Raw genomic sequence first — 22801 nt, forward strand, 5'->3', positions numbered from 1 at the left:
GGTATGAATTTAAAATTGACTTATAACATTCATAACTATAATTGATAAGTTTGGTTGTGTGACATACTCCACTTCCCGTCGCCGCTGGCGCATATAATGCGAGTATGCACGCGCGCGTGCTGTTCGGTCCACTGCGATCACGAAACTCTTTTATTATCATACTGCTCTTACATTTATTACTCCATTGATATGTTACACAGATGATTTATATAGTTTTTGTCATTCGCTAAGCGCTGACCTACTGCATCGATACTATCTCGTACAGTCTTAACTGTAACATGTCAGGGTATTTTTGCAACAACTGGTTTATAGGACAGTCATTGTTTGATGCTTCTATGAGATATCAGAAGCATTTTTATTGGCATTATAAATTACACCATTGTTATAATAATATTGACTTTTACTCTTTATTGGTAGTTGTACGTAGTCAATAACCTGGATTTTGTCACCCAGGCCATAATTTATCTATTTACACTTTACCTACTATTACATTTGTACTATTCGCGGATGATAATAGAAATTGTTAGTTCCGATTGTACTATACAATCGAAAATCCAATAATATTGTCTTGAAACTGTATCACTTTTCCCAATGTACAACTTTCTGAAATAGACAAACGTTGCAAACGCAAACCACGCAGTCACGTAATCAATTTAAAGGTTAAAAATTTTTTTGTGTATTTGACTCATGTCCCTTGTAGAAAGTTGGTTAGTTTCATGAATAGTATCACCGTGTATCAAAATGCCATATTATTAAAATATACTAAAATGTTTAGAAGATTTCTTATAAAGATTAATACTTCTGTAAGTGTTTCCTGTTAAGCACAAAGCACTGCTAGGTGTTGATATAAAATCGCAGCACACTTTTCGAATTATAATAATTATACGAATTAAAAGTGTAAATAGGTAAGTACTTTAACTAAACTCTATTTTATATTTAAATGATCGCAGTTTATAGAAAAACTAGCTTTGGCCCTTTCGCTCGTGTTAATTTATCCCCTTAGGGATGGAATTTATCAAAATCCTTTCTTAGGGGATAGTTACGTCATAATAGCTTTATGCATGCAAAGTCTCAGCCCGATCGGTTGAAAATTGACAAAGTTTCATACAAACTTTCATCCCCTATTTTATCCCCTTGGGGGTAGAATTAATCAATCCTTTCTTAGCGGATGCCTACATCATAACATCTACCTGCATGCCAAATTTCAGCCCGATCCGTCCAGTGGTTTGGGCTGGGCGTTGATAGATCACTATGTTAGTCAGGCCTTTGACTTATATATATTTAGATGGCTCTTTCGTATATACAAAATATGCTTCGCACAGCACGGACCGGACAGAGTACCGTGCATGTTGTTCGGTATGTTAGGGGCGTGCAAGCTCGGAGCTGACCGTCGTCGCCGTCACCGCTCGACAGCGGGCAGCCGGTTGCATTGCGCGTCGTGTGCGCTGCTCCAAGTGTAGTCCTCGTCGTGCTGCGCTCGTAGACGCACGTATAGTATTACTCTTGTATCGAGCTCAACCGGCTTGTAAACACAAACAAGGGGTCGCACGTGACCCGCGGGTACTGTGATGTTCTCGTGTTAGTGACGACTACTGCTTACCTCCATACAAAGGACCTATGATGCATGTGAGTGCTTCCTTTCGCTACTATATATTAACATTTCTGTATTATATTAACATTTCTTACTAAATCAACATTGAAATAGACCTTCGCTTGATTGAAAATTTTTATTTAAATTTGCTATTGGACTCGTTCTGTCAACGTATTAGGTAAGAATATTATTAGTTTCAATTTATAAAACCATTATTCTGAAATGAGGTTGATTACAATTGACTTTGGCCTTTTGAAGTCATAATAGAATTTAATCGATTATACTTGTAACATCCTGTTATTGTAAAAAGACAATGTGGTACCTACCGGGGAAAAAAATCCACATCCCTTCTATGGGATTTTTCATGACAATTCACATACTAACAATGATTTCCTGCTGTATTTTTCCATAGTTTATGTGTTTGTGTGGTTACCTATTTGATATGCGCATGATTATGCAGCTTCTACCGTCTATATCCTTCAAATAAATATTCTTATAATAGAATCGTTTTATTGTTCAGTAAAATGCATATGTAATGGATTTAATTTAAAGAAAGCTTGTGAATCATCAGTGTATATTGTAAACCAGTCCTATGTAGAAAATGGTAATATAAGTAGCCTTTAACTTAATCTGTATAGTTTTAGCACAGGTTTTAGGATACCTACCCGTAATACACATTTTAAGGTATTTTATTAGATGGTTTATTTTATTAAATTTGTAGGTAGTTTCAGTTATTTGCTTATAGATATTACACATATTTTACATCGTGTCCACTTATATTATTAATAATTTATATACTAGAATATCCTACATAGAACTATTCTATTAGTAAGTAAACCATACAAATTTAATATTTTTAATAGATAGATATCAATTAAATATGTTCAGAATTCGCGTTAATATTGTAAATTAAAAATGGTAAAAATTGGAGGAAGCAATATAATCGAAAAAAAAATGTGGTGTAAGTAATCGTTAATCGTGAAACTTTTTCATGTAAAGCTAAGTTACCTACTGCTTTACATGAAAAAAAAGAGCTTACAAGTAAGAAGCGGTAAGAATAAGTCTGTCTATAATAGCCTATATTACATGTAATGGCAACTGCATTACCATACCTCTTTTTAGTATGAAAGTACCTCATCGTATGAAATTGAAATGGTTGAAAAGATTATACCATTTTTTAGATGTCATTAATATTAGAGTCATTAAATTTATAAAGATATATTGAATAATTCAATGGAGACAGTATTCTGTTTTAACAGTTAACTATATGTTAAGGCACGTAGGAAGTCCTTGAGCATAATGTTGTTACTTGATTTGTGTTTTAATAGCAGTAACATCATATTCATGAACATTATATGATACAGCCGAATTAGTCATACAGGTTATCACATGTCGTCCACACATATTCAGAGATTGTATGACTGTAACATTAGTACATACTAAGAATAGTTGTTCCCGTAGCTTAATTATGACACTTCTAATGTTTAGTCCGAACGTTATTTCAGATTAACATCACCTTCTTATTCGTCGTGGTAGGTAATAAGACTGTAAAATTGATTAATTACTATAAATTCGCCCATATAAAGAATAGAATGGTATTCTTCCTAGATTAATGAATGTACATTAGTAAATTACTATTAACTATAATAAATATTATAACGATATGTAAGGTATACATACTCCGTGCGTGATAGCCGGGTGCGAATAATACAGGATATTTTAATACTTTCTTCTATAAATAATATATATTAGTCGAAGCTTTTAGAGGCAGTATCAATTTAATTAGTTTTTTATATTGTACCTATGTGTTAATGTTAGTTTTGGTTCTTTGTCACTTTCGTGGTGATATCTGTCAGATTACAGTGTCAATTTTTCTATATTGACACTATTTTTTGTTTTCCTGCGTTTAAATTAAGATATTGATTACTTTATTTCCATTTTGATATTATATAAAATATATTAGTTTCAGCACAGACAGCTAAACGATCACTAAAAATTCAAACCATAGTTTAAGCCAAACATGGGTCTAAGCCTTGTACCGTTAATAAGTATTTCTTTACGTAGTATTCTACAAACTATTGATCACTAATCTTAAAAGAAGCTTTAAAAATACAATGACCATTGATGTTTTAAAAATCTTTTTACTACACGAGATGAAAACAACACCCATTCAAAAATTAAACAAAGAATCCTTTTTACCTGAGTATTGTAAAAATTCAGAGATAATTATATAACGACTAGGGACACCTTGCCAGGGGCAATTTGGTATAATTCTACGATATATATATCTAAGCTTATTTGAGCTTTACCGCACATTGCATAAGGTATCATAACTTTTGGACGTATGAAGATGCAATTGATCGAACGGTCTTTCGTAATTGTTCCGTAATTATCCAGTTTGAACTAGATTTATAGGTCTGTAACACTAATTGTAGGCCATCTTATTGAACAAGTTTCTGTACCGTGTAATTTATATACCTACTTATCAATTACATAATCACTACCTTATTATTGCTACTATATTCATAACTCATTCCAAGGATTTAGCACATGGGCCCATTTAAGCCGAATTCTTGTTTAAATAATAAAAAATAATATAAAATTAAATTGTTTACTGCGTCCATTTTGATAGTTTAAATAAAGATTTTAGTAACAAATAGCAATAGATAAAATAGCATAATAACCATTGTAATATTTATAAGGAGAAATTGACCTTAATCGTTGACAATTGAATAGCATCAATTGATAGGTATCACCTAGCCTACGATTTAGCAGAATTTAATCGTCAGTAGTAAGGGCTTCGCTTGTATCAGTCAAATGTACGAGCTTATGAATAATTCATTGTTATTGTGTTTCTCATTAAACTGGTTCTTAATTCTAAAACGAAAGCGTCTCTAATCACAGCAAAGCGAGAAGGATAAAATTTACGTATAACTAAGTATATGTAATAAATGTAAATAACTACTTGGAAGTTTTTAATTTCAACGAAATCATCTATAAACACATAATAATTGAATAGAAGTAGCTATTTGCAACAAAGACACTTCACCAATATTTTAAGGAAATGTTCATGATGATTTTTTTGTGTTTATGTATCATGTAAATCTACATCATCTAGAAATCCGTGCATACATCGACGACCAGTGTTCTTCATAGAGCCAGACGCCATTAGCGTTTATTATGGCTTGTTTCGGGCATTTTCATATTTTGTCCCGGGTTTTATTCAGTTTCGGGGTCTTTTTATTACTTCATTTTGGTAGATAAAAAAAATTGTTATGACTATTCAAAAGTGCTTAAATTAAGTTTTTTGAATAAATAAATTCTATTCTATTATTCCTCTTACTGTACTGTACACCTTTTTTATGGGAATCTGTATCGTTTCTTTAAAAACCGTACTGAAAAACATAATATGTTTTGGTATGTACACGTTTGATATGTGTTTTTGATAATGAATGATTTCTAGATCTTTATTTAGATTGAACAAAACATTTTTATCAGACACGAGCAACAATTTGTTGACATTAGAATCAGGTGAATCGTATGGTTTTGGTTTGAGAATTTTGATAGAAGCAACGTACCATTCGATAGTCATATAAATGACATCTTAAAACATAACTTATAAGACCACTCTGACCTTTATATACTAATTAATAACCGCTAAGGAATATAAGGGACATAAGAGCCCGTTACGTCATGAATGGTTAATAAGAGGACATTACAAAATTACCCACCATTGTTCTGCGTTCGTAGAACACCGCTGGTTGGTGCGCCTGCGCCGATCGACGACTTCTAATAGCTTTCGCATCATTGTACATCATCAAAGGTTCCCACAAACGTGCACGTAGTGTCTAATATAGGAAGTGCAAGCAAAGTTATTTCTCTGAAACTATTTCACTGCCCGCACATCGAATCTATTGCTAAATAAAGAACATAGTGTCACGTAATTAACATCAACTGTAATATTTTAGTTACGTGACAAATGGAATGCCAACCAAACAACCAATACTAACATGAAATAGAAAAAAGGTTTTATTGTTATTTCAGGCTCAAAGGGTGACAAAACATTTTTTTAGTAGCAAACTGTGAAACATCTGAACATAAAAATAGTTATTGAATGACCAGCACGTTTAAGCACGTGTAACAGCAGTTTAGTTAACAAGCATAGTGATAATGGACTCCCCGGGGTGATGTCTGGACTCTCACCACACACCGCACTTTATTGACGTTTTGTTTAAATTCTAGCCATCGCTTTAGTTGAGTACCTAAATATTCGGCATTAATATTTCTTCATCAGACTTAGCAAATATTTTTATAGTTTTAATATCTTACAAATATATTGATATAATATATTAGTGAAAAGTATACAAATGCACTTTTAACATAAATTAAATACATATAATATAATATAGTAAGGGGGAAATAAAATATTTTGTGTCACATTTTATGTCAGTCGTGACAAAAGTAGACCATTATGAGATTAATACTTCAATTGCACAAATAATTATTTAATATCAATTACATAACATATTTTATCTTACCTGTATAAAAAATAATCAAATTGAGAACCAGCGTGTTTGTCGGTTGATAAAATAAAAATTAAGAATATGTACGCAATGCAAAATAATCCACTATAAATTCTTAATCAAATTATAGTCTTGATCATCAGTTTAGTTGGATTCCCTTTTTTTTAAACATATATAAAAACGGTTCTTTATTAGACTATTTTGAATAGTTGGTCAGGTGGTGAACGTGACTGATTAAATTATAGAATGGTTAGGTCGGTGGATGGTCATGGTCAATGATCAACATCGATGCAGCACGTTCCCTACCCGCTTACTAGCATTCTCCGAAGATGTCGTGATCATACTAAAACTGTACTCTATTCATCACTTTCTTATCTTGTACTTCCTTTTCAACGAACTTCAAAAAGAAGTTTTTTTTTTGTGTAACATACATAAATAACATACAGTCAATGTACCTCAATTTGAAACTGGGCTATCGTCTCCAATTCTGAACCGTTTTTATGTTTCTTTTTTTTTAATATATATAGATGCAGTTAGGTCTTTCGGATCACTTTTCTTTCCGTATTTTAATTTTATAATCGGATTTTTGTGTAATATAATCAGAAATTTTAAATGCTACTACTCTGTTTAAGATAATTGAGTCTTTTAGTAATAAGTTTCAAAAATAAGTAACCATTGAAAAGGTTAAAATTGGAGATATATGTATTTAAATGTCAGTGTTACACAATGCTTTTATACAATATACAGTCATTCTGTATTATTATACCTACTAGCAGTTTTATATGCACGATCTACTACAAGCATCATATTAGTAGAAATAAAATCAATTACTCCCTTTTAATATTAACTTAAAAAATAAAGTTTTTATTCTGTGATATTAAGATATCTGCATGTATCTTTATTATACACCTACCGTTGGGCAGCTCGATAAGTTCAAGTTGTTAATAGTATTTTGAAAAAGTTGTAAAGACATCTTTATCACTCGTCACTCATAATGATATACGTACCTAATGTCAATTCTTCATATAAGCCTTTGTAGTCAATACTACAGCGGCCCATTTAAAAATACTCACTAGTTTGTCTTTTCTGTGTAGATTAGATATTTTTTACCCCTGTTTTTGTATGTGCAAGCTTTCAAATATTTATCGTTTAGGTTGTTATTTTTACCCTTGTATTCCCATAGCTTTAGTAATCTCTATATAAAGAGAGCTGTCCTAACTCAGGGATTGATTTATCAATGTTCAACTCAAAACCAATAGCACTAGATCTTGGAATGTTCAATATTGATTAGTATTATTAAGTAGACCTTTACTAAATAACGACGGTATTAGGAAATAATAGGCGGACCTATAGTTGCCGATTATTGTAGGCGAAGCCGAAAAACAAGGTAGTCTTTCTTCTTTTCTTTTAAAATAATGTCCTATATGGCAGTATTTCGAAGTATATTATTACTCTTATTGTATTTCTACAAGTTTTAATAACATAAACATAAAGTTTATCTTAGTTTCTCTCAGGTCAACGGATTGCAAAGAAATTTGTTATTCCGTTAATATTTGACATGCAAAAGGACTTAAGCTACTTTTTATTCCAGTCAATCAATATATCCTGATTACGCGACGAAAATTGTGAGTTAATATTAACATTAAAATGTAATTTTAATTTTCAATTTTTCCAAAATACAGAAAAATATTCTATGATATCAGTATTAATTTCAATTGTAATGTAAGCATCAAGTTTAGCTTACACATGCAGTCATTCTAAGGGGTCTTTATAAAGTTCCGGGAACCATGGCATTGTGCACGTGTTCCGCTTTGCTACATTCAGGGCAACACTACCTTTGAGAAGTAAATAATACATTTTTAGGAAGTTGAAAATACAGTCTTAAATTGATATTTCACACTAAGGGAATCTGCAAGATCATGTTATATTGTATTACAACTATAATAATTACAGTTATTTTGAAAACAAGGTAAAATACATGTCCTCCAAACATACCTACTGTAATTGAACTTAAGTGTCGGACAGCATATATAATCTGTAATTATTGTCGTAATACTTAATATCTAACGTTTTATTCAATACGTCGATACTGACAGTAGCCAATTTAAATAACAAGGCTTCAATGAAGATGTTGCGACGTCAAGTAGGTAGTGTTGCGAAACCATAGCCCAATATGACGTATCCGTTCATTGTATGGAGCACCTCGTTGACGTTTCCATTTATCAACTGACAAACTAATCTGAATTTGGTTTTGGCGTTTACGATATATTTACGTAATGAAACGAAAAGTGGGACATCATCGATGGATTGACGCGCCATACTGAGTATTGACTTCCTTGGCGAGGTTGTCACTTTCACACTTTTTATATAATTTTGCAATAAGTATTGTATGTTTAAGTTTAGATATTTCTTATTACATACTACCATATCTAGGGAAGATACAGTTCACAAATTCTGTTATATTCTTACAAATATAATTTTATATTTTAGAAGTAACAACATTGGTTAATATTTTATATCAGTAACACATTTTACAGCAGTAGCATCTTTTATTTTACCTATAATAGGTTAGACTTTTATACACAATGTAAAAACTGCGTCTTGATGGATAGGTTACTGTAATGATTTCTCTCACTCACAGATAATTCAATACTATCTGACACAGAATATTGAACTAAGGCAGACTTACAATACCTAAAGCTACATTACTCACTAATTAACTCATCTCTTATGATTGAAACCTTTTGCGAATCGATTTTATACATCGATGTATTGTATTCGGTTCGATGATGTAAATTGAAAACACTGCTGTGCATTACGCAAGGCGAAAGTGAGAAACTGGTGAGTTATCGATAGTTTACTACATTTTTACAGCCATTCAAGTCGATGCTTTTTTTGCAATATTACAATTGGAGATATTATATAACATTGAGAGAATATTGAAATTGATGTGTGATCTGATCACCTACATCAATATTTATAGTGCATTAGATGTCGTCGAAAAATCGTTCTAATTCTACCCCCAAGGGAATAATAGGGGATGAAAGTTTATATAAAACTTTGTCAATTTTTAACCGATCGGGCTGAGACTTGCATGCATAAAACTACTATGATGTAGGCATCCCCTAAGAAAGGATTTTGATAAATTCCACCCCTAAGGGGATAACTTAACGCGAGCGAAGCCGCGAGCAAAAGCTAGAATACTTATAAAATGCTAATGGATCAATGTTTATTTTATTTATTTGTTAAAATGTTATTTCTCGTATACCATTAAAAAAAAAGTAATTCTTATTTTTACCCATGACTAAAGTACCTAATGTCTAAATTATTTTTATTTTTTGTGTAATCTTGGTAATTGATTGTAAGGTGGACTATATCCACCTTTTAATAGCAGCTATTACATGACGTTAAGGTCTTAACTCCTTTACAGAATATCTTAATCATAAGAACATACCGATCGTAACTTTGTCGAAGTTAGACCGTACCAGGTAACAGTAATTAAAACCAATCTACCTGCAGGAGCGGTTTAACCATTCTATCCCATGCATCATAAAATGACACAAATCCGATCAAATATTTAACGGTATACGGATTTTATTCCCCATAACGCTTCATGGTATTTTTAGAGATCATTTATAAAGATACTCACCTAATGCGATTATTGTGTAACTCGACATATTTTCCTCGCTTTAAATGCGACTTCAACTCGTAAATGTCAAGTTGGGTGTTAAATTATGTACCAAAATCTTTACTCTATAATTTTCGTAGTTTAAGTAAAATAACAATAATTTATTAAAAGCCAAACCAGTCATCGTCATAGGTAGGCATCTCTATCTGCGACCACGTTTATTGCCAAGTAAGGTATATTCTGGCGCGATGGGTAAGTTTATTGTATTCCTACATAAATGCGCAATGTAATACTATGTATTACCAAATAAACTAGACATCTATAAGAGATTTGACAGTATATATATATACATATATCTGTGTCAGTCGAAACTAATCAAGCAATTGCTGCAGTCACTGAGTACTTATTATATTATCAAGGCGGCAAATAAACTGACCGCGGGGGCGCAGTCCCGAACTCGCCTCAATTAACTGGCCTACACATTACATGGGTCAGTACAAGGTAGGTTACATGCTGCCCGCATTACGTGCCCGCCTCAGGCTTCGTACTTTCTCCCTTGGACTTATTTAAAAACGTCTCCAACGCATGATTGACGTTCGGCCTATTGTTAATATAAAATCGTTATGTAACCCGATTTGATGTGCTGTCACTCAGACGAATATTTTCAAAAGATGCCTTTTTGTTAATGTGTAATGACGCGTATTCTTTGTACTTGCCATTTAATTGTTAAGCAATAGATATGTCCGATTAACCTATGTACCAATCGTCACTAAACGTGAAGAGCTGATTTATACACTTCGTTGATAGCCTTAAGTCAAATAAGTATTTCTAATATTGTGACTGTCAATCTTATAATTTTGTAGGCCAAGCAAGGTATTCAAATTTCTTCACCTCCTTTATCATGATATAGATAGAAGATTACTAATAGACGATAGGTTAGGTAAGATGTTCCTGTAACAGTAACACTTTAAAAGCAGAACATTATTTTATGTTAAGTTAGTTTAGGTTTCAATTGCTTGTTCTATTTGAAATACTCAAACTTAATTGCCTACTATTGTCGCTCCAACACCCACTTAAAATATGATTTGAATATTTTATAAGTAAATGCTACTCCCAAGAACTCTAAAGATGTTGACTCGCACAAAGACTGCAACATTTCTTTTATTGTCTTCATTAATTGTTCGCTTCTTATGAATAATATATTACAGTATGGCAGCTCATTTGAAACATTGTTAAGTGTCAAAAGTTTTTTTTTGTTGTTACTTTGTAATGAATGTTGGAGGGGTCGTGGGGGGTGCGCCACGAGGCTAATGACCTCGATCTCCCGCGCACCGAGATTCGGCCCAGAATGCATTCATTCCAATTTAAGACGGTTCACTGTTCCCAAACAATATTACTGGCATTTGAAGTCGTCTTCCATAATAGTACTTTTATTTTTGTTAAATAATGGAATACTAGTTACTAACCAGTATTCCATCTAAGTATCCGTAGATAAACTAAAATATAATATTTCTTAATACTTTTAAAACGCGGCCTCGTCCGCTTTACCAAAGTAAGGTATGTCCTCTAATTCCAAATACTACACATGTACTATAATTTTTTTTATTAATATTGATAAAACTATGCAGTATTAAAAGGTAATATATACATAATTTTATGGGGATTATGAAATATATTATTTTAGATATAGGCAACATTTGTATTTGTTTAGATTATTAAATGTTATTACTGTTTCAAAATGATATTTTTTTTCTAACGTTGTAATTTTGTAAATTGAAATAGGCAACATATGTATTTGTTTATTATAATAACTGTTTGAACATACATATAGATACATCCATCGACCACTAAGTATAACATGACCTGTTAATGAAGCAAACTCGCCTAATTAGTGTCTACCTGCAACTGAGCTTCTCCAACGGAAAGGAGATATTTGTATAATGTGTACTAGTTTCACTCAAAGTAGAGCACATATTGCGAAATAATAGTTCGTTTCATCAAAATTATGTATATTCCGTTGTTAGCGTTAAAACAAAATAAGTGTAATCAAATTGACTCATTAAACTGATTTTGTATGCTGTTTGACAATTAAATAATCCTATATTTAAGTTCATAGTAGGTATCGATACCTTCTATGAACTTAAATGGATCCATCTTTTTGTATTTATTAACGTTACAGGCTGCTAATATCAATTAGCGGTTATATGAAAAAAGTCACCGGAAAAATTAATGGTAATTATATTTTCACCGTGTATTTATTGGAAGTAATCGATATTACGGTTTTATTCTGATAAATAATCATGTTGAATATAATTACTTTTACTATTTTATTTATTCGAAAAGTGAAATGTTTATCTCGTATCAATTGGTTTTCACCAAGGATGAGTCGGCAGAGTGTCGGATTACAACAATGGTTGGTGGTAATATGTGTGTCGCGATGGTCTTCGGTGACACGCTGTGCCCCGACCTTTCTACGAGATGTCACTACGAGATACCATAATGTCGTTGCAATTGCAACTTTTAGATCCGTTTACCACTCGAAACGAATAACAGTATAAGTTGATTTTAGTGCTATTTTTATTTACTAGAATGAATCTGAAATTTTATCTGATCATTTGTCACTAAATTCATATCTTTAACTATTTCATCAACGTCGACCAGTTTGCGATTCATTGATAACATAACTTTGCATTTAGATGCAAGTATTCGAAAATCGTGCTTGGTGCCAAGAAATTTGTTTTGCTATTGTTTTCAGACATCATAATGTATTTTCATTTATAGTTGCATAAAAACAATGTAATTCTATACTTAATCTACTACTTTTGATTAGAGTTACATTAATAAGTAAATAAAGTAATCTATTCATCAATTTTCAATTGTAGAATATCTATATTGTTAAGTATAGGTACATTATTGTATTCGTTTCTCCATTGAATTACAATGGAGTTTGCATTCATGGTTTGCCATAGTCTGATATCCTCGTCCCGATCTTGCAAGCATTCTCCAAGCTCATGATGAATCATGCCATGATTACATTCCGCGACCATGTAAGTGTCCCGAATACCGCATTACGTACCGTTAATATCCTCCCAGACACTAAACTCGCCTTTAAACCAATGTCAAGCATTTATTTAAGCGATTATGGCGCCTCAATAACTTTATTGGAAGTGAAATGCCCCCATTTAGTAATTGCGTCTGCATTTTTTGCCACTAATGTTCATTTAATTCGATACGTCGAATTTGTTGTAATACTACATTAATTACTTCTTCTCGTTCTTTAGAAACCCATCAAATGTCTTTTTAATAAACAAAATTATTCTCAATGATGCACTTATTAAAAAGTAATTTAGGAATAGTATCTCACATAATTGCTAATTACACACAATTAATAGAAAGATTAAAGCTATAAAACGCATACTACAACTGTAATATAAATAACTAATGTAATTACGCTATTATCTACCGTTTATAATGTTCAAGTGTCTATATAGTCTATTGCGATAGCGCACTGTGAAAATAATCAATCAAATTTTCATTCAATTACGATGACAATGCTTATGATTGCATAATTGAAGTTAACTTGGTACCGAGTTACAGCCGTCGCCATGCTGTCAAACTTAGTTGTGTAATTCTAATGAATCGGTATTTAAATGTACTTATTAATATTCTAGTAACATATAGCAAATGCATATTTTTCTCTTTTTTTATGAGATTATATTCTTTTCTTTGTCGAATATTTAGGTGGAATTGAAAGGTAATTTATAAAGGTTATTACGTCCAAGTAACTGACATATTATTGATTATTCGAAATAAAATGTGGACTATGTCTTTCTACATCACATTAAGTACTTGTTAGAAATTAAGTTTTATATTTCAAGAAATTCAAGTAATATATAAACTCGAATTAAATATCTTTAATCTTTTCTGAATTCAATTGTTTTTCTACAACACAGGATGGGTTTTTTTATATTCATATATAAAAGAAACACGTAATTTTGTAAAAAGCGCCATAAAGCACAGATGACGGCGCACGCGCTTCTCCTTATCTAAGTTTTAGGACAGTTCATTCGTTATCTAAAAACTTACGCCGTACCCACTTACTCTAAAATAAACATTTGAGTTAGAAAGTGCAGTTCCGTGTAACACGTTCATAGATAACCTTTACGTGCCTATTTGTAATGCTCCGATTTCGTGGTACTTACTTGTCCAGCCCTGAGCTGTACTCAGGTGTTGATTGAGGAGTAAACAATGAAAATTTAAGATGCTTAGACGCCATATACTCTAAAGAATTATACTCATCTCTTTTTAAAAGTACATATAGTCTTTTTCATTAGTGTGAACTCAATACAAACCGTTTAGCTCATTATTCAACTACTGAAAGAATGTACAAACCAAGTCTAACGAAAAATATTCTGTTAAATATAGAATTATCGTAATATAATATATATTTTATATTATAATATATGAAATAATATTATATTATCTAAGAGTCAAGCAAACATATTACAGTAAGTATATATGAACATATAACCTAGTTAGTTTAAACTTCAATACTTTTAGTTGTGTTTTATGTCATCAATTATATAATCGTGTAAACGTTCCAGTATCAGAATGACCAATCCAACATATTTCATTCATAATATGTTAGATTTACGCATATGCATTCTTTTATAAACCGATTTGTTGGAGTTGTAACAATGAACATTCTGAATAACATAACTCTATGGACGGATTTTACTTTTGACACAGAATATTGAAGAACATTGCTTGAAATACAGAGCTCCGTATACAACACATTAGAGTAACTTAAACTTTTAAACCACGAATCAAACAATACATGATGTCTATGATCGAGTTGTATCCAACACAAAAAAAGGACATAGAGATCGGTGTAGCTGCTTGAACTTGAATTCTGAGAATATAATGCGGTCAGATAACACGAACTTTTCGAGTTTTGATACCCGTCGTGAGTCCAACGCATAATTTTACGTTTCACTGCACACGGCTGTGAAGTCAAATCGAAACCATTGGTGAAAGAAATTGAACCCTGTCATCGTGCAGTTTATAAATGTATTATGGAAATTTCCGATTACGGGTATCATTCACATCCCAGTTTATGCAGATGATCGTGAATGCCATTCGCATGCGTTCTGCATATTCGTCGTTGCAATCGTGCGTACGTGACTTCTTGGTCATTATTCATTATACCTGTGTACTTGCATAACATATAAGCATGTAAATAAATGGTTATTCAGCTTCTTAGTATATTCGCAAAATTACATTTGATGTTACAAGATAGTGATAAGCAAGTCGATATTTTAAGCATACACATCATAGATAGAGAAACATTCTCACGGTCCCTTGTCCTGTTGTAATAGGGTATCATTGTTATTAACACGCTTGAGGGACTCGTCGTGAAGTAGCCGGGAAGTCACCCTCAACAGTTGAATGCATACGTATGCAATAAGAATTTAGATTACAAGTCAACGACTTCAATTATAAACATTTGATGAGCCATTTCATTGTTTTCTACTGCCTTCAATATTTATTAGGATAATAATATTTTTAGTGGGTCATTTCTTGTACACATAGGTACGCATAATTATAGGTGAGTGACTTAAAATTACTGAGTAAAATTAATCAAAATTTTCATGTCACGAATGTCGTCGATAGCGGGCCAATAATGATAACTGATTATGAGATTAAGAGACATGACAACAAAAATTTAGTTTTTCGTAGTTCTCTATTTTTTTTAATTAAGTATTATTATTTATTTAAAGAATATTTATAATTATGTCAACAGATCGAGCGGCTAGCGCAATACGAGCGATTGGTTGGCGGTGGATGCGCTCGCCGGCGGGCTGCCAAGCTTTCGGATCTGGAGCGCGTACAGGATTTGTTCCCGCATGACTATCTCGCGCTGCACGATGCTGACGCGCCTGCCGCACTTGCCTCGCACCATGCACAGGTAAGTTAATTAGTATTTATGTTCAATTCATAAAACTAATCTAGGTATTAAAATCATTCGTCAATTTATCAAAAAGATTAACAAATGATTTAATGATTTTGTGCTCTAAAAACTTTATTGCAAAATTACCCTGAACCTAGTAAACGAAATATGTACAACAACTTTTCTAAGCAAAAATCTTAAACTGCATGCAGAGTTGATGTCTACTTATGTATAGGTTCATTGTATTACGTCAGTATCGCGTGATAATTTGTAATATGACACTGGACGAAAGTTACATTTTAATTCTGTAGATTTATATGTGTGTGTCGACGCATTGGTGTCATTAATATACAATGTTAACATTACCATTAGTAATAGTTACATTTGCAATTATTAATGCTTATTGAATTTTAAAGTACAGGCACCTACTCTTTGTAAGTTAGCTATTGTTATTGAACTACTTATTTATTGCCATACCTGCCCTTTCTATGTTTCATTCTTAGTTTTCCTTTAGATAAAACCATGCTTATTACTTACTTAATGTATCTTCACCTATTCCAGAAATCGAAGAGCCTCCGCAAGAGACCAAGCTTGGATATTGGTGGTACGGTCAGCACAAACAGCAACTCGTTATCGCCAAGGACCTTCATTATGGAGGCTCCAGTCCAACTGTGTCCTTTGGGCTCTACCTCCCCACCGCTAGATCGTAATTTATTTTTATTCAGTGATTTGCTACTTGTCGGAAAGTCTAGAGGCACTAATTGTTTTAAACTTAAAGAAAGTGTCAGATTAGCAGAATTGTGGCTGTCCTTACCTGACGGTGATGATACAGGCTTTCGTATTGGGTGGCCGACGGTTACTGGAGTCGCCAACTACCTCGCCACCTATCCCACTCAAGCAGCTCGTGATACTTGGTACAGGTAAGATCCTCGATTTATCGACTATCGACTGTACTTTTTGCTATAAAGATTTTAATAAATTCATCTGATCTTTATTTGACTACTATTTTATTTATTCTTATTTATTATCTTCACTATACTCTATCAACACCGCCAGTCTCTTTAGTTCGCTAAAATAAAAAAAATATCACCACGTTTTATTTTTTTACCTAGAAATGTGACAAGTACGTATATATTAAGCAAAGAATGTTGTTCAACTTCCGTGTCAGTTATGTAACATATTACTTCCTCGTAATAGGCCATGGTAAGGATCCCTTTGCCGTCAGTCTAATAAAGAAAAAATGCGAATGAGTCTGGTTCGAATATTCTAGGTTGAATAGTTGTTGTAGGTTTATTTATTTTTTCTTCTTATTTACTGGAATAGCAAATTGAAAAGCAAGCTATTTTGCAGATAAAATAGGAGATACAGATTTACCCACGCAGACGAATATTTATTACCTTCTCATAATTATATAGCCTGTATTTTTTTTAATAATTAGTACACACTACTGTTATATAATGTTGTAATTTTATTTTTAGGAAAATACAAAATGCTTTAAATGCTCAACTGACCACAGAACCAAAATCAACAAACATTCAAATCTTCTATAAGGATGTTACGAGTTCTATAGAAATTGTAAGTACTTGCGACTAAGATAATTGTTTGTAATATATATACATAATTATAGATAATAATTTTAATGTTGAAACTACGCAAAATACTTATAATAGACACACAAGGTTATTTCAAAATACCACCATACTTAACCTTGAGTTTTTATCAGTAAACTTACCTACCTGACGTTTGTTTAAAAACTTGTTGTCTCATTGGTTTTAACATTTTCCTCGCAAAGATTATTTTTTATTCAACTTGAAGTTATTAGCCAATTAATACTTCTCCTCAACGTAATAAACATTTGCCTGTTTTTTATGTAACACTTATTAACCGTATAACACTTAATAATATTAATAAGTGCATCTTTATAAATTTATTATATAAAAATAAGTACCTCCGAATTTAAAAACAAGTGATTAATTGTTGCAAAGAACCATCTCGACACGTCAGTTATCACACACAGACACGTAAAACTTTTTTTTTTATACTACTATGGTGGCAAACAAGCACACGGCCCATCTGAAGGTAAATGGTTACCGTCTTATAATATCTTTGCGTCGGTATTTAAAATAATAAAGATCTAACATTACATCTCCCTTTACAGTGTAAAACCGTATCAGTGGGTCCTGATATGAGTGCCAAATGCGTTGTTCGGCAAGCTTTACACGTTCTTCAAAACGGAGGCCCTGAAGGGGAACATGAGGGAGATGGTGATGGAGACGCTGAAGCCGAAGGTCGATGGGGGCCAGCTGCCGACTTCACGCTGTATGTCCAGACGACAAGGGATGCACCACCGACGCCGTTGCATGGCATTGAAAGACCTCATGCTATTCAAGTTAGTATATTGATTCATAATAATACATACATATATAGTTACAATATGCGAACAGATGCTCAATAGAATTGAATATCTTAATCTTAATAATATAATCCTATTATTATTATTAATAATATTTTAAATGCGACAGTTTATAAGTATGGATGTTTGTTACTCTTTCACGCTAAAACTACTGAACTGATTTTCATGAAGAATTTCTTTACAGAGTATAGCTTATGCATCAGAATAACACATAGGCTTTAAATATTATGAAAATTGGACGAAATATAATGATAAATGTCAAGTAAGTGAGATGCAGACAAAGTTGCGCGGGGTAGCTAGTTTAAGATATTTATTACTTATCCATCTTCCTTATAATATTTTTTTCAAATAATACTATTTTAGTACTTTTTAAATACGATATAACATATTGAAACTAGGTACACCTACTGAAAATAATCGGAATTAACTTTTTTATATTTCAGATGTCAAGGATAAGGCAAACATTATCGAATGAGGATGGTTTTGATTTGGAGCATGTGAACGCCAAAAACAATCCCTGTGGTCTGGTGTTCGAATTAAGAAAGAAGAATCAAGGTTTAAAAAGGTATGATTTTTTCGTTTATAATATTATTACTTACTTTTAATATTTATTACAACGATATTTCTAATCATAAATTGTACTGTTCTCTCATAATCTGTTTTTCTGTAACCAAGATATAAATGTGCTATGAAATTGTTTTTTATTTTAAGAGTATCTTATAAAATTATAAACCAATACTACAATAACACTACAAAATATGATCAAGTGAAACTGACGCTAATTGTGGATAATAATTTTTCAGTGGAAACAATACCCCCGCTCGAGGTTTGAGGCTACTTCGACGCAGTGGACGACTATTTGGTATCGCCCTCACGCGACTCTGCAACGGGACACCGCCACCCGCGCTGCTGCAAGCACTGCGTCGCTTGCGGTCTATAGCGCCAATAACACACGGCGTTTTCCGACGTAGTGCTAATGCCAAAGCATTGAGATTACTAAGAGATAAGGTTTGTAATGTTATCTAATATTTTTAATTCACATATTGTTTGTAAATTAGTAGATGTAATAAATAACAGTTCTAAAAATGCGTTTGTAAAATGTTGCACTACAGCATGTCTCTAATGAATTTTTAAGTGCAATGAAGAATACAATAATATTCATAAGAATTTGTGCTCCTAAAAATGTCCTCTATTTAAAGGCTCTTAAATTTGGGGCCTCTTTATTATAATATATTTATTTTATTTATTTATTTATTTAATTCAGGCTACATGGCCCATATTATAAATACCTTATAGACTAACATACATAAGAAATAATAATCAAATATGTAAAATAAAATTGTCTCTATGGTCACGGCACTGACGACGGCAATCTGCCACGGTAGCGCCGATAGACCACCCCCTTCGGCCAGTAGTCCTCCTTCATGAAGGTGGGCAGCATATTGGTGGGGACCAGGGCCACGAACGCTTTGAAGCTCGCGTTGTGGCTCGATTCCAACTGCGTCACCCTCAATGTCAGGTTGCTTTTAGTCCGGATGTAGTCAACAATGTCCTGTTCCTTGGTAGCGTAGTGTAGGCGGGATAGGTACATTGCCGTGGTCGGTGTTGCGGCACGTAACAACACGTATATACAACACTATTCAGATATTTTCTAAACTTTCTTGTAATCACTGAGTTCATATAATCATAATCCATGTTTATATATTCTTATTAAATACTAAAATATATTTACATAAATTACTTTTAGTTGGATGCGCTTGGTCCATGGGCAGAAGGCTGCGCGGAACTGGACCGCGCGCCCGTCTTACTATTGGCTGCTCTTGTAAAAGAGTTCTTCCGTGCGCTTCCACAGCCATTACTAGTTGCAGAACTTTATTCATCGTGGCTACAAGTTCTTAGTAAGTATTTTACAATAAGATACGTCGTATATTTAACTCAATGTTCACTGTCTCGTATTTGAAGGTATAATGAGGTACATATTTTATAACCAATACTAATTCTCTCTTTTTCTTACAGGTTTATCTCAAGTAGAAAAAGTAGCAGCCGTGCGCTCACTGTTGTTGAAACTACCAAAATCGCACTATACGATGCTAACATACTTTGTTTGTTTGCTGCAAGCTATCGCTAAAAAATCCAATATTAACCTCATGTGCCCCATGAATCTTGGTGTTTGCGTAGGTCCCAGCCTCCTGTGGCCCAACACTCCCTGTGACAAAGCTCCCAAAGCAGTGCCAATGGTTGTAGAACTACTTATTGTTAAAGCTGACGATTTATTCGGACCTCAAATTTCCAATCTCTTAGGAAATGGAAGTCCAGAACCTTCGAATGCATTACTAGATTCAGGTGCAGAAGAAAGTGACAGCTTGCATTCTGTCGGTATATCATTGGATTCTATGGAATTGACTACACCACGAAAAGAAAAACTATCGCTTAGTAGGGATTCGGGTTTAACTCTCTCTGAAGATGATTCAAATAGCAATGGTGGAAACAGTCCAGCGCCTAGAAATATTCTTCATAGCCTATCTGCACCGACGTGTAATATTCAACCAGAATCTAAACTAGTATCAAGATACCACACAGATAATCACAACGTAAATGGTCTCCCCCGAATGACACAAAGGCAAAATAATTACTCAAATAAGGCAGAAATGTATAGTACAGTGAATGAAGAGTTATATACGATACCATATACAGGAGAGAGATATGTTCATAATTCTATAAACATAGGAATCTCAAACGGAATCGACGAAAGAAATTATGTTTCTAAAACTGCACTGCAACGATCTACAGTAGATATTTATGGACAAAGTCCAGCAAAATATATAACAGGTTTAGAACCACAGAAACCACCAAGAAGTTTGTCAAAGGCAGCTCGAACATCGAAGGTTTACAGTATGTTCGCTGAAACACAAGAAATGGAAAAGAATCCATCAAATAAAAATTTTAACAGAGCAAAGAGCTCTGATAATCTATTAGAACCAAAACAAGAATCGATAGATAATAAACGCGACCTAGTTTCTAGTCAAGAAAATATAGTATACAGTAACATACATGACCTGGCCATGTTCACGGAAAATATTCAAAGGCAGAATCAATACCAAACACATGCAGAAATTATGAAAAATATGTCAAATACAAATTACTCCCGAGTTTATTCTGGCTGGGAGCATAAAAGCACGAATTATAATAGTAGCACTGGTAATACAGTTGATATTTATGGACAAATGACTAAGAAACAAGGAGAAACTTCACAGAATAAATCCAGTGGAAACGCAACACCGGCAGCCACCATTTTTACAAGAAATGACTGGTCTCGTCAAGCAGCTAGAACAAAGAGTTTAGAAGTTAATGAAGAAGGGCAAAGTAATAGTACAGAAAAAGTTCGTAATGGAAATTACGATGTGAATATTTCGAACTTTTGTCGAAAGAGGCGTTTTGACCCCGCGCATATGTGTACTAAGACTTGTGGGACATCACAGTCGACAAATAGTAGAGAATATGAGAAACATACAATGAATCCATTACAAAATTCCTATTCGTACGTTGACGGTATACATAGTAGCAACTCGGAAGAAAATAAAAAGATAAGACATCGCAATTACACAAATCACAAATTAAATCAGTCGAAATCATTAGCGAATATCGTACTGCATAGCGATTCTAGCAGCTGCGATACCTTATATCAACCTCAAAACTCATTCAACAGCCGATCAACAGAATCACCTGCCAGCGAGAATTCCTTTGAAAATAATTACACTAGCCAATATATTGAACCTTTGTACACGTCTGTATATAATCGTAGAAGGGATATATTCCATGAGGATAAATCATCTAACATGTTTACTTCAGACATCTACAAGGCTACTCCCACAGCTGTTCAGCCTGAGTATCATTCATCAGAGAAGGAGCAAAACAACAACAAGAAGCCACCTCACATGCCACCACCGGTGCCACCGAGAAAAATGATACAGAGAGTCCTGAAAAATTTTCAGCCGGTACATGTGAATAAGGATGAAAAGACGCTTAGATCTAAGTCAGTACCCCGTCTATACAATGGTACTGATAAAAACGACCACATCGCTTTGGATTGTTCCGAGTCTGACACGGAATCTGAATCTTACGTCTAACGTTACTAAAGCACAAGAATCGTCATAAATGGCTAGAGTGATTAATGCAATATAATATGCCAGTAGGTAAAACCTAGATTGAGTAAATTATTAAAATCAAATGCATGTTTTAGAAATATTTTTAGAGTTTTACATGCTCATCACTTGTAGTAATTCAATTCATTGATTATATTTGTCTATTTTACAACTTGTATGTGACGTCCTGTGTGAGCATTATATGTATTGTTAGATGAATCCCGCCTGAAATTTTATGTATGTGACCATAACCTGAGTTGTTTTGGTGATGTAATTCCAAAGAGGTAAGAATAGTTTCAACTTTAATTATAATGTACGTTTCTAACAGAAATGTTAATATTTTTTCTTAAGTGGTTTGTTTATTATAATGTTTGATGAATATCTTTACATTTTAATTATGAATTAGTAACTGTTTGATAATTTGTGTATTCAAAAATTAGAATTTCTTGTGTCATTTATTGTAAGATTATATTGTTTAAAATATTAAATGAGAGTGTAATCGTGTATATAATGTATGATAATATACTTATCTAAATGTAATAAAATTTAAATAT

The 22801-nt window shown here is 33.0% G+C and overlaps 1 protein-coding gene across 2 annotated transcripts in view; it reads left to right on the forward strand.

Moving 5' to 3' along the window:
• LOC131847241 (uncharacterized) overlaps positions 1 to 22522 on the forward strand; it is a 129852-nt gene extending 107330 nt beyond the window's left edge. For both annotated transcript variants that reach the window (XM_059196756.1, XM_059196757.1), the window contains 8 exons: positions 15546 to 15710; positions 16254 to 16612; positions 17171 to 17267; positions 17851 to 18081; positions 18549 to 18670; positions 18909 to 19113; positions 19853 to 20003; positions 20122 to 22522. In XM_059196756.1, the coding sequence (XP_059052739.1) occupies positions 15546 to 15710; positions 16254 to 16612; positions 17171 to 17267; positions 17851 to 18081; positions 18549 to 18670; positions 18909 to 19113; positions 19853 to 20003; positions 20122 to 22232 (3441 nt within the window). In that variant the 3' untranslated portion in view covers positions 22233 to 22522. The remainder of the gene's footprint in view (positions 1 to 15545; positions 15711 to 16253; positions 16613 to 17170; positions 17268 to 17850; positions 18082 to 18548; positions 18671 to 18908; positions 19114 to 19852; positions 20004 to 20121) is intronic.
• The last annotated feature ends 279 nt before the right edge of the window (positions 22523 to 22801 follow it).

The sequence above is a fragment of the Achroia grisella genome, unplaced genomic scaffold (genome assembly GCF_030625045.1).
Source record: "Achroia grisella isolate CSIRO2021 unplaced genomic scaffold, CSIRO_AGI_Agris_v1 utg516, whole genome shotgun sequence".
Lineage (NCBI taxonomy): Eukaryota > Metazoa > Arthropoda > Insecta > Lepidoptera > Pyralidae > Achroia > Achroia grisella.